This window comes from Nannospalax galili, unplaced genomic scaffold (genome assembly GCF_000622305.1).
Source record: "Nannospalax galili isolate Female #2095 unplaced genomic scaffold, S.galili_v1.0 scaffold95, whole genome shotgun sequence".
Classification (NCBI taxonomy): domain Eukaryota; kingdom Metazoa; phylum Chordata; class Mammalia; order Rodentia; family Spalacidae; genus Nannospalax; species Nannospalax galili.
Window position 1 is genome coordinate 6055966 of NW_008342393.1, and position 13914 is coordinate 6069879.

Below are 13914 nucleotides of genomic sequence, written 5' to 3' on the forward strand. Positions count from 1 at the left end.
TACTTGGAAAGTGCCACCAAGCATGGATGCCTGACCTTATTTGGAACATGACCTTTGGCATAGTTACCCGCAATAAAACTACCCCCAGGTTTTTTCTATATGATAATTAGGCATTGCCCTATAGTCGGATGATAGATACCCCTACCACATATAAATAAAGCGTACTATGAGCACCTATCAGCTGAGGCTTTGGCTGCTGCCTCCACACTATATTTTCCCAAACCCCCACTGAGTAAACGGAGCTGTATCACTGAATCTGACTCCCTGGAAGGGCTTCTGTCATGCTCACTGGCCGTCCTGACCCTGTTTGTCGCTTCTGCTCCCTTTGTCCTTGTGGACCGGTGACCAGTGTGGTAGCTCAGATCTATAATCCCAACACTGAGGATTCTGAGGCAGGAGAATCTTGATTTTGAGGTCAGTCTGAGCTACTTAGCAAGATCCATGTCAAACCAAACTAAACCTGCAAAAAAGCCTTCACCTCCTCCTCCTCTTCCTCCTCCTTCTCCTCTTCCTCCTCCTTCTCCTCTTCCTCCTCCTCTTTCTCCTTCACCTTCTCTTCCTTTTCCTCCTCCTTCTTTGATACAAGGTCTCCTGTAGCCCAGGCTGGCATTAAACTAGCTATAACCAAGGATGATCATGAACTTCTGATGCCCCTAACTTCTAAGCTCCAAGTGCCAGTATTATAGGATCTGCCACCAAGCCCAGTTCATAGGGTGTTGGGGATTGAACCCAGGGCTTCTTGCATTTTACACAAGCATCCTACCAACGGAGTTTCATCCTAATCCAACCAATCTTTACTGCTTTCATGTGGGTTGAAGGGAGAGTGTCTGCTCTTCTGCTTTACAGTTTGGAACCCTGATGGAGAAGGGCCATTTTGAGTTGGCCCTGAAGGTGGGAGACAAAGATCAGCTTGTCCCATCTCAAATTCTGCTGAGTTGAGGTGGAATTATGTGAAGATTCAATGATATCAGATTTCCTTCATTGCTCCTCTGGACCAAAAAACACTGAGAAAGAGCTCATCAGGGGAATGGCACCGCGGGAAGGTCATGGAACATCCTTTTGTCCAAACTGCTTATATACTTAGCTCTTGGGAGATGAGCTGACCCACCCAAAGTTGCAGAGGACAGAGGGAAAAGGAAAGGGCCTAGGAGCCCAGGTTCCTGTCATCCTACTCCCTTGTGCCCCTCTTTGATACCCCTTTGTTCCTTCTGCAGAACATCCATTGCTCTTGATAGTAGTCTGGTTCCCATGTAATTGATGGTAACCCCTTCCTGTGGAGGGAGGCATACCATAAAGAAAAACTTCTTGTGGGTAGGCCACACAAATGCTCCCTAGCTGCCACTTCAAGGGCAGACAGTGCAGATACTGAGATAACTGCCCTCAGTAGTTATGTAGAGCATAAGCCCTATAACTCACAGAACAGTTTTTAACATCTCCCATGTATAGATCAGAGAAGTGAAGTAACCTGCCCAGGGTCACACAGCAGGCAGAGAGCAGAGTGAGGCTGATTTACTCTTTGTATCTTTCACTCATTACTCTGTGTCAGTGGCTTCTGTCACAGACCAAAGGGTGACCCACAAAGCAAGGCTGCCACTTGCCACCCTAAACCTTTTGTAGATATTTTGTTTTCTGGAAAAACGCAATTTCTTAGACGATACCCAAATAGCTCAGGCTGTCCTACAACTGACATGCAAGAAGTGTAAAAAGAATCCAGCTTAGCTTATTATTTTAGCTATGAGATACCTGGCTGTTTGAAATTTTTCGTTACCAAGGATCATTGTCCGTAGGTGGGATTTTCCACATGCCCGTGAATGTGAATGCTTCTGTTTGCACAAACTCACCATGCCTGTGCTTCCCTCTTGTTGAGATTGTGACAGAGGGGGAGATGAGAGTTATTTTTAATTTGCAACTAACCGAACTTCCAAGACTTCCCTTCCAGCAGCTAAGCCTATATGTTTTCTCAACAGGGTATTAATTACCTGGCTCTGGGACTAGCCAGACAGGCTATTCCAGTGGCTCTGACTGCCCTGCTGGCTGGATGCAATTGCCTGTAGACCCAGCAGGACTCAGGGAACGTCAGCAGGGAGCATCCTCCTTCTGAATAAACTCAGACATGGGCACTGGACAACTTGTTAAACACATTTATTGATTCTTTTGACAGTAACCAAACACAGTGAGTGACTATTATAAACAAGAAAAGAAAGGCATTCGTTTGTAGTTTGTGAGATCTGGCTGCACCTGGAGAGAAAAAGACACCCCATTTCCCAGGAATTTACAAGGCAAAGTGCATTCCTTTGGGAGCATCACAAGGGGGAAGGGAATGGCAGTTTTGAAACAAGGAATCTGTTGCCTGCTATGTCAGGCCGAAGCTCACCTTGGATGAATGATCGAGCCATGGAGTGGAATTAAAGTTATACTTGCTTAGCAAATGCATTCCTGCTTGCCACAAACTCAGTAAAACTGGCTGCAAGTGGACAAAACACAGAGATGAAGGAACAGATGAGACCCAGGAAGGGAGCTGGATGGACCCAGGGCTTAGCCTGTCAGAAGAACAGACCAAAGCCAGAAAAATGAAATCAACGCATCAAACACATTTATTGAGCAGTTAACAATAACCAAACACAATGTATGATCTTCGGAAAACAAGAAACAGCAAATGGATCAATTCTGATCTTGGCAAATCCTACTACAGATATGTGACAAAGAGGGAAATAATTCCATTTCTTTATAGTCTGTGGTGATATATATATACAATGTGTAGCTCTTCGATGTCTGTCCTTTTTTTTTTAAATTTTCTTTTTAAATCGTTGAGTAAACAGAAGAATCATAATCTAGAAATAAGTGTCCTTGGTCAGCTCTGTCCTGGTTCACCTGTCACCAGCATCCTCAAAGGATCTTAGGACACTGTCAGGAACAATGAGATGCAGAGTCCACTTGATGCTTTTAGAGCTGTTTTCTCCCCTCTCTTTTGGAAGAATTTTGTATGTACAAAGGCTGAAAAGTCTCATTGGGTAGGTTTACTAGTTCAGGAAAACAGTATCAAAATTGTAATCGGGTTAACTGGTTATTTTCTTCTAAGACTTTTTATGAATGAGCTTTTCATTTCTGAAACTTGACTTCCCATCATGGAAGTGGTATAGGTGTATATATGTGTATTTGTGTTTGCCTCTGAGTGAGTGTGTGTGTGTGTGTGTGTGTGTGTGTGTGTGTGTGTGTTTGGGAGTGCGTAGAGAGATGTCTTCCTCTCCCATGTTTTTGCAGATACTTTTCATGAATAAGGGGCCAATCCAAAGAGTGAACGGCTTAGGGAGGAAGGAGAGAAGAAAGAAGGGGGGCATTCTGGGTTACGTCAGTTCACAGTTGTAGCATTTCACTGAGGTGGGTGGGGTTCTTCTTGGCTTCGTTCCCTACTTGAGGAGCCATTCATTTACTATAAAGAGAAAGAAACAAAACCAACCACACACAACACAAAACAAGACACAAGTCAATTAATGTGCACTTAGTTTGGAGGGCTTACTCCAAAGGGGGAAGGGGCTGCTTTCTAAATGTCCGTCTGTTTATTAGTGTCCCAGCTACTCCCTGCCCCATGGTCCTTGAGGCTTGTGCTTTCTAATATGCTAGCCAAAAGCTCCAGGTGGTTGCTGTGAGGCTAAGTGGATGAAAACAGAAAATTTACTTGCATCATCAAAGTAGCCCCACTTCAAATGTTCGGTAGTCACCTGGGCATAGTAGTTTCTGTGTTTGATGACAGAAGTATAGATAGACCATTTCCACCATGCAGAAAGCTCTAGTGGGGGGCACTGTTCTAGACCAAAGATAGCTCACAGCCTTAATCCAGCACATTATCTATTTTTAAAAAATAAAGTTTTATTGGAGCACAAGCATACCCATTTGTTTCCATATTGACTATGGCTGATTTCATACTAAATCAGTGTGGGATAGAGACTGTATGACCCTCAACACCTAAAATGTTTGATTGCTGCCTCTTTATAGAAAAAAATGTGCAAACCCCTCTTGTCTAGACCACAGCTGCTATATGGCTAGGATAATATCTATCTTCATTACCACTGCATAACCACCTCAGCTTATGTGCCCCATTCATAGTAGGTACCCAGTAAATCAGTGAGGAATAAAGAGAAGCCATGAATGAATTGGGTAGTTACTGGTTCAGCAGTTATGGCTTGAAGGGAGTAAGGAATCTACAATCTAGGTACTCTGTGTCTAAGAGAGAGAGAGAAAGCAGAAAGGCAGATTAAGTAGGAGCCGTGCAGTGGGGGTCCAGAGGTGGCAGTGTTATCTGCTCTGCTTCCAAAAGCTTCCATAGAATTGACCACAGCCCTTGTATTTAGGGAGCATGTCATTGCCACAAAAGGCTCCCCATCCAGGCTCTTGTTTGTTTCTCACAAGCCATGACATTTGCCAGGAAGAGGCCAGAAACAGTGAGGAAAGACTGGATTGGGTTTGTATGGCTTGTTAGAGCCAGGGCTGGACCCTGAGTGTCCTGACTCCTAGTCCAGGACATCACTGAAACTCTCTTCTCCCTGCCTCTCCTTTTCTACACTGAGAGTTCACCACAATGAGCAAAAGTGTTGTTATTGTGTAGAAGGTGTGGTGTGTTTCAGAAGGTCACAGGAGGCAGATGTCATCTTAAATGTCTCCTTTAGTAGGTATAAGTAACCACATCTAAGTACATAGCACTGGACAAAGAAAGATATAAACACTCAGATTATCTCATTGGATCCCAATAGCATCTGATCCATTTAGTGGACACATACTAAAAGCTCTAATGTTTCTTCCTGTCCTCCTCTAACAGATAGCCTTTGTGGAAGACAGGCTTTCTGAGGTCTACTGTAAAGTGTCAGTATAAAGGATTGTTTTGTTTGAACCAGAGGAGGTGGAAAGGTTTAATATATGTGGCACGAAATCTATACATATCACTGTGTACCACAGATATCAAGCCTTTAACCTTTATCCCTTTCATCTATGTGAGACACACAGGCTTTGCTAACAGAAATAGGGGTGGTGGTAACCTTATTGTCACAGTTTCTACAATAGGAGATATTGCTAGAAAGAAATGGATCTATGCTAAAAGTGGGACCTCTGGCCTGCTCTGCTCCCGAAGCCGTGATAGTCACCTCTATATTGCAGCTTTTGAGCTCGGTTGTTTGGACAGTCCTTCCCCTGTAAACTGAAGTTGATGTTGGTGCGGATACAGCGATTATTGAGTGGCTGGACAGGCCTAAAGTTGTCACTCATGCTCAGAAAGATCTGCGATGGCTGATTCTGGCTGAGTAGACGTAGGGAATGCATCTGAGAAGAGAAAGAACTGTGAGATCCAACCACACTGTAGATGTGCTAGGGAAGAAAGGCCAAGGAGGCTGTGGCCATGCTGGGCACCGGCTATCTGAGAAAAGCCACAAGCCCCTAGAGCCCCTTTCCTGGGGTCAGTTGAGCTGAAGAGCCACAGATGCCTCCAGACATAAAGTGAGCTTGCATCTAACTTGCTAGCTCATGAACTTTGAACAAGTGATTTTCACCCTCAAATGTACCAGCCACGTGATCTCAAGGACTCCTGTTTTCTTTGATACCCCATGGCTCAGTGACTTCTTGACCCCACATGAGCACTACCCAGACCATAGTGATTGGTCCAGGATCAGAGGTAAGCTAAGTTGGGCTAATGCAATTTCTTGTCTCTGAATGTCTGGGCTGTTTTTAACCACAAGACTATGAAGCAAAAGAGGATAGTTGTCATTAGGAGAGAGATGAAATGAATGTGCTGGAAGAAGAATGAAGAGGAGAAAGAGGGAGGAAGAAGAAGAGGAGAAGGAAGAGGAGAAGGGAGGCAAGAGAAAGAGGGAGGAGGAGGAAGAGGAGGATGATGATGAAGAGAGCAGAGAGGAAGGGCTTCTGGCGTTCTTATTCCAGTGATTACCCCATATCAGTTACTTGATGCCCCAGTAGTTCTTGAATATATCTTTTTTTTTTTTTCTGAGCTTGAGCTATCTGGAGGGAGTTATTGATGTTTATCATCCTGTGAGTCCCAATAGGACCAGAGACTGTCATGTTATCAGGTTGGGAATGCATATCCTACCAAGGAGATTTGGGTTTTGCTTCATTTCTTCATCTTCCCTTTGAGTTTTATAGATACTGTTGATCACATGCTGGGGCAGGAACAGATGCATGTAATCCACCCTCCTTGTGGTAAAGAGGAGGGGCAAGCCTGGAGTACACAATGAGCCACCGAACAAAGCTGGTATAGGAGGGCAGGCTGTTTCCTGTGCAGTTGTGAGAATAGATTATCTGGAATGATTTAAAAGCATCCTACATGCAACATATATTTCTGAAATGCTATGTATCATGTTGTCTCTTCTTAGAGATTGGCATTGTACATTATTTTAAAGAGGCCTGAGCAGTCCCTTCATGGTGAAATTGACATAACTTATTATTATTTTCTTCAGTGCCTAGGGCTTTGTCCATGTCAGGCAAACACTCTACCACTGAGGTCCACTCTAGCTTATATAGTTCTAAAAAACTATATTAAGTTTATTAAAGTTGATAATTTTGTTTGAGACAAGATCCTACTATATAGATGAGGCTGGCTTAGAACTGTGATGATCCTCCTGCCTCAGCCTCCCATGTACAAGCCACTATACCCATTTGTGTAATTTGGAACTAACTCTGCTGTCTTTTTTTCCTCAAACAGGAGGGATGCTTCCGTAAGTAGTTTATGCTAATATATTTCAGATGCTGACTCTGTAAACATGTTCTGAGTTTGTGTGTGCCCAAACTCATAAGTTGAATGTACTAGTAACCCATAGTACCTCAGGTTGTGACCTTACATGGAAATATGGCTATTGCAGATGTCATTAGCTAAGTTAAGATGAGGTAATTGGGGTAAGCACTTCTAATTCAATATGGGGTCTTTTTAAAAAGGATGGAATTGGACAGAGATGCAGACAGACAGAGAGTGCTAAGTAAAGATGAAGGCAGAGAATGGGCATGCATCTCATGTCAAGGAACATCACAAATTTCCAACAAACCATAGATGCTAGGTCACAGGCATGCAGCAGAGTCTCACATCCCTCCAAAGGAACCATCTTTTCCAAAGCTTTGTTCTGGGCTTCTGTCCTCCAGAACTATGAGACAACATGTTGCTGTGGTTTGTGCTTTATGACTATGGATATTCTGGTAAACTAACACAGTAGGCACCAAACCAACTCAGCCATTCCTCATACCTTATTCTCTATTAGTCAAAGGACCAAAGGCAAGCTCACCTGCATTCTGGTTATATACACAGGCTTGTTCATTATTATCCAACTCGCTGTCTCATAGCAGGGTGGGATAGTCATTGACCCATCGTAAGTGATGAAACTAGAGGTCTCTGGATATAGTTCCTCTATATTAAGTCCCTGTAGTAAATAGGCATCATCTAGAAAAGAAGGTAAGAGAGACAAAATTTGGTGCCTTATAAATCATTCTAATATATTTATTATATACAGTATTAAATATATATATTTTCAGAAGACCATATCTATCGGTATCTTCAGTAACAAACAGTCCCATTATCAGTCTCATCATCCTAATCGCTGCTTCATTTTTCCTAATTGTTTTAAACCACAAAATGTTATGCATTGTTCACAACCATACCAGGTGGCTATGGGCTTCCCTCCACACCCCTGTTGTTCTCCTTTTGTGGGTCATATTTAGAGCAGCCACTGCCTGGTTGCACTGTGATTTGCAGATCACAATGGCAGAAGAAAAAGAAGCGTTGGAAACCACAGCAACTCTTAAAATCTTCCATCCAAGAACGGGTACATGTCAGTCACTTCTGTTCACATTTTGGTATGCAAAAAAGAGTCATGTGGCCAAGCTGATTTCAGGGTTTTAGGGAAGGATGGGACTTTGAATACTGGAGAGTTGATCATAATGTTGTCCATCACAAGAATTGTTTCTCTAAGGCTTGGATAATATGGTTCAAACCTGAAATGTCCCTACAGCCTCATTCTTTTGGAGTTTACCACTATACCACGGCACACCCCAAACTCATGTGTTGAATGCTTGTTCCCCAGCTTGTGTTACTATTTTGAAGGATCTGGAGCCTTCAGTGGGCTCTGCATGCCTTTTCTGCCATGATGCACTAAAATATGAAATCATGACCCAAAATAAACCTTTCCCTTTTTGTTTCTGCAGGGTACTTTATCACAGCAAAGAGAAAAGTAACAAATACATACAGGCATTCCAGTCCCACTGAAATAAACAAATAAAGGCTTCAGGACCTGTTGAGATGTTACCCAACTACTGTTTTTATTTATTAACATGGCTTGATTAAAATTAGATTAAGACAAAACTTTTAGAAAGAGATGAATTAGACTGAATCCTACTGTGATGTTCAATGCTCAGGTTCAACAACTGATTTCTGTTTTGTGGATCTCCTCTCCATTGGCCTGCACAGATGGCCTTTTCTTTTATGCCTAGCAGAGGTATTCATTCTTACATCTTTTTTAATTAAATGTAGCTTTCTAATTATAAAAACAACTTGTATATATGTTAAGGCTATGTGGATAAAATAGAGAAAGGTATGATTCCAATCATTTAAAATAAGTGCTACTGGCATTTGGATATGTTTCCTTCTAATATTTTTATTCAATGCATTGGTTCAATTTTTAGAAAACTAACATATTAGAGCTTTAAATTTTCAGTAGATCTCACCTTCCATCCTCCCTATGATTCCTTCTCTTTGTTGCAGGCTATTGCTTTCTTCTCCTAGCTTCCAAAATGGGATAGCTGGTCTTATTTCTCTGGCTGCTCCCTCTCAGTTTTGGTGGCTGACCCTTATCTTCCACCTGCTTCCCTCAGTGCTATGCTCTCTGAGCATCTGTCCAAGCTTTGCTTCTTTCTCAGTCTCTGCTCTCATGTTAGGGTGGCCTGACTCTATCCACTATTCACAGCTTCCATTGTCCTCTGCACCCTCTGTAGATTTGTCTCCAGAGTTGGTAAATGTGCTTTGAGTATCCACCAGTATAGCCAGTCTAGGAGCCTGGAGAGTACTCGGTAGACACCCAAAGCCTGGCTGGCAGAGGGGCGAGACTAACTCCCACAGCCCCTCTGCAAATGTGCAACTCCCAGTGGGAAAGAACCCTGCAGTGGCTGAGTCATCTCTCAAGCTCTGTAGTGTATAAAGAAGGACTTTTGTACATAGCTGAAACCTCATACCCAGTGAGATGGGTCAGGCAAATAGCAAAATATACACACTGATAAGAAAGTAAACACCAGAGAGGCAAAGTAACTAGCCCACAGTGACAGAGTAATCTGGTGATTAGGGAGTAGGGTTTTTTTTTTTTTAATTTCATTTTTATTTTTAATCATGCATATGTGGTAGGTATGTGCATGTGAGTGCAGTACTCCAGCAGAACTGGAGTTATAGATAGTTGTTAGCTGCCATGTGGGTGCTGGGATTTGAACCTGGGTCTTCTGCAAGAACAGCCAGTACTCCTAACTGCTGAGCCATCTCTCCCAGCCCCAGGGAGTAGGTTTTAAACCCAACGTTCCTGACCTCCAACCAAGGCCATTCACTAAGCACCCATTTGAGCTGGACTCAGGGTTAGGCTCTGAGGATACAGCAATGAACAGGGTGGGTGCAGTGCACTCTAGTTGGAAAACTAGACAATACATAGCAATATATGCACACAGATGACATTAGGATGAGGACTGCACTGTCTACTGCACTGGGCATTCAATCTACTTTTGTAGGCAAAGACACTACCCCATTTCTTTCTCCAGAAGTATCTTGAACTTTTTTGGTTAAGGGAGCTTGAGTTAAGGCATTCTTTAACTTCTCAAATGTGAACAGATCAATCAAGCCAGCAGTTTGAAATAATGTAAATAAACTCGCTATTTACGTGTTCCCTCCAAAACCTTCCCCTATGACCTTCTGCTCCTCTGATGCAGTACTAGACTCTTCCAGCGCTCTGTCCATGCACGAAAAGAGCTCAGCCAAGCTGGGCTTGGAGGCCACCTTGACCAACCCTAACATTAAGGATTTCCTGCTCCCTCCCTCCTTTTCTTCCTTTCTTCGTAGCTACCTTCCTTCCTTTTTAAAAAAAATTATTTTATTTGTATTTATGTGTATGTGTGTGGGTGCTTGTGGAGGCCAGATAAGGGTGTTGAATCCCCTGGAACCAGAGTTACAGGTAATTGTGAACTACCAGGTATGAGTGTGGGGCACCTAACTCTGATCCTCTCAAAGAGCAGCAAATGGTCTTAATGGCTGAGCCATTTCTGCAGTCCCACCCCCTTTTTAAAAAGATTATTGATTTTTTGCAAATTTCATACAATATATTTTGATCATATTTAGATCCCTTCCCATATACACAACCCTCTTACTAATCCCTCACCAACTTTCTGTGCTTTAATATATATGTCGTAAGGCCCATGGAGTCAGGTTTGTGTCCCCAAATGTCCTTTGGTGTAGGTTCATCCACTGGAGCCTGGTCAACCTACTAAGAACCTCATCATCTCACCCTTAAGTATGACTGAATCTCCCCTTCCCATCAGTCATCATTTGCCAATAGTTCCTCAGGTAGATTTGGGGTTTCTTATCCCAGTGTCTATGCTGGGATATTGTCTGGCTTGAGTTTAAGATGGGATTTGTCCATGCTGTCACCATAGCTGTGAGTTCACATGAATAACTGAGCAACTGTCTGGAAAGCTCTGTTTCTTTGTGGTCATTGGCCTCCTCTGGCTCTTACAATCTTTCCACCCCCTCTTCTGCAATGATCCCTGAGCCGTGGGAGGCAGAAGCTTGACACAGGTGTCCTATTCAGAGATAAGCACTCTGTAGCCTCTTATTCTATGCATGTTGGCCAATTGTGGTTCTCTGTGTTAATCACCATCTGCTGTAGGAGGGTCTGGGAAAGCACCCAGATCTGGGGCTCCAAAAGGGTCCCAACAGAGCAGAGATGGCCAGCAGCACAAGAAGGAAAGTTCTCCCACTTTGTTTTGAGACAGAATCTTATGTAGCACGTGTTGGCTTTGAGCCCCTCATTATCCACCTCCCAAGCGCTGGGATTACAAGCGTATGCTATCATGCCTGGCAAGTTTTAGAAGCTTTCCATTTAAATAGCAACAAACACTTTCACTGAGAACACCAAGGACCTAGGACAAGCCCAAGAGGTAAGTAGTGACCTGAATCTGACTGGGCTCAGACTGTTTTGGCATAGCGCATAGTCAGGTAGTCTCACCACAAAGCCACAGTGTTCACAGCACAAACCCATGTGCTGGACCTTCTGAGTTGGATAAGTTGCTAACATAATGAGCTTATGCTGGGTATTCATCTCATCCTGTCTGTGACTGTGACTGTGTCAGGCATGAAGATCAGAGCAGGAGAGCAGGGATAATTAGGTGAATGTGGGTAGGAATCACAGACAGTGATGTGCTGGCTCCAGGAGAGGCTGTCAGATCTGCCTAGAGTGGGGAGACTTGTATAAGGATGCATGGAGGAGCTGCCCTGAGCTGCATCTTGAATGACAGGAAGTAATCAGTGTGTGGCTGGCAGGGTTGAGGTGTCAAGGAGACTGCAGACAGAGGCATGTCAGAGAAAGTGCTGAGGAAGTACTTGGGGACAGCTAGAGTGTGGGTGGGATGAAAGAGGGATACTGTGGGAAATGAGGCTAGCAGGGCCAACATAGGCCATATCCAGGAGGTCCTGTCTGCTCTGGTGGGAGTTTGGGCTTCATCTTAAAGGCAGTTTGGAGCCACTGAAGGGTTTCAAACCAGGGATAGCACGATCAGATTTGCACTTAATGAGGCTTGCTCTGGCGGCAGTTTGGCCTAAAGATCAACATATTGAATGAGAGAAGAAAGCGTTGGGCACATTTTTATTAAAGGTCAATGTGATTTGTTTAACCAAGCTTTACCAGGAGCACACTGGGTACTCTAGCGTGCTGCTAGTATTGTGCTTTATTTTATTTGGGGCTGTGAGGAGGAGGGAAGAAAAGGGGTCGTAGAAATGAGGGCTATTCCAGGCAGAATTGGAGCCAAGAAAAAAGGCATTTATATTTCTTTGAAACTAGAACCAGGCCCTGCGCAGCATCTGTATTTGAGGAAAGAGTACAACATCAGAGGGAGGGTACAAGTGAGAAGCAAGAAGCAAGAAAAGGTGATGTTTATGGGTTTATCCCTGGCATAGGGTCACAACCTATTTCCAAAGCATCATAGTGTTGATTCTCCAGATTCCATCTGCTGGAGTCCTGTTGAGAAAATCACTCTTCACCCCTCTGCCAGATGCAATGGCCACATTCAGTTGCTGCTCTCTAAGGATCTCCATTTGATACTGTGCCTTTTCCATCACTTTTGTTAACCTTTGTGCTTGCCATTATACCCTTTTTATTTTCTTCTCTACAGAATTGTGGGATACTCATCCAAGAGTATGGGCTTGGGACTCAGACCTGAGTTTGAATACTGACTTTGCTGCTCATTGTTTGCATGACCTTGAACCCACAGGTGATCATCAGAGCTTCAGTTCCCACGTCTGTAACATACAGATGGTTGGAGTACTTGGTTCAAAGGCTGTTTGTGCAACACATGGGACCATGTTTTACAAGTTCTACCTAATAATACAAGGCTCGGTCCAGGTGAGTTCTTAGTGGTGCTGGGTAGAGTTGACATCATCTCTTGTGACCCGTAGTGTCTTTGCACAACTTCCCTGGGAAACTTACTGTCCCTGGCTTTCCTAGGATTCCTTGGCTTTCCCAGCTGGATCAGTGCTCTCTCGTTTTTACCTATTTACTGAATTAGCCTGCCAGGAATTATTTAGCTATTTGATTCTCCCCACTAAACTGTGACCTTTGGAAGAGTTTGCATGTGGTAGCCCTGTTCCTAGAGAAAAGATGCAGACTTTTACCAATGCTCAATGAACATGGCCTAAACCAAGAAATGAAATGGTTTCTGCTCATTAGCACCACCAGCAGGCAGAGCTAGAGAGGAAGAGGCAACACTGGGCAGATGATAGGAAAACATTCCTAAGGCTTCAGTCTTGGCCATCAGTTTTAATGCATGCTGCCTACTTCTCCTTCTATCCTATGCCCAAGACATCAGGGTGGAGACTGTTGGCCTTGTTTCCAGCTTCATATAGTATCATCATGTTTCTACACCAAACATGCATGCACCCATGTTTGCATTGCTAAAATTGGCATGCATTTAGCATGTTACGTTGCTCTCATGACCTGTACCACTTGGCCTCAAAGACTGCTATAAACTGGTAATCTTTCTCTTAGGCATTAGAATTTGAGAACTATGTGCTTTTCTACACCTCACCTCTCCATGGGAGGTTGATAGGGCATTTGGTAGGACAGACGTAGTGGGACCCAAGGAAAAAGTATGACTAAGTCAGAACTTTTCAGTTCTGGCATCCAGGAACACTGGAGTGCTTTTTCCAGGCAGGAGCTAGTCACAAGCTGTCTTGTCTGTGTAGCACTCAACAGGAAACCATACTTTTGTGTGTCTGTGTTATCATTTGGCCAGTGTAGTCTGAAAGTTAATGCATCCTAAGGCGGATTTCCCCCTCCAAACTTATAGCTCTACTTACTGGTAAAGAGTAAAAATCTAGAGGTCAGAGTTGTTTTGAACAGAGACAGGGAAATCTCGTGTGAAGCTCAGAGGTCGGTGGTGTGATCATGTGTGGCTCTGCTCACTTTAAGTGTTGACAGAAGCTCCAATGCATTTTTATGGATGGCTTAACATAGAGGTCATCTTTACCATCTATCAGCTATCTATCTATCTATCTATCTATCTATCTATCTATCTATCTGTCTGTCTGTCTGTCTGTCTGTCTGTCTGTCATCGATCTCTCTCTCTCTCTCTCTCTCTATCTATCTATCTATCATCTATCATCATCTATCTATCATCTATCTATCT

The 13914-nt window shown here is 43.5% G+C and overlaps 1 protein-coding gene across 2 annotated transcripts in view; it reads right to left on the bottom strand.

Moving 5' to 3' along the window:
- Positions 1-2119: 2119 nt before the first annotated feature.
- Ca10 (carbonic anhydrase 10) overlaps positions 2120-13914 on the bottom strand; it is a 591432-nt gene continuing 579637 nt past the window's right edge. For both annotated transcript variants that reach the window (XM_008838415.3, XM_008838412.3), the window contains exons 8-10: positions 7275-7429; positions 5136-5310; positions 2120-3430 (exon numbers count right to left, since the gene is read on the bottom strand). In XM_008838415.3, coding sequence (XP_008836637.1) covers positions 3408-3430; positions 5136-5310; positions 7275-7429 — 353 coding nt within the window. In that variant the 3' untranslated portion in view covers positions 2120-3407. The remainder of the gene's footprint in view (positions 3431-5135; positions 5311-7274; positions 7430-13914) is intronic.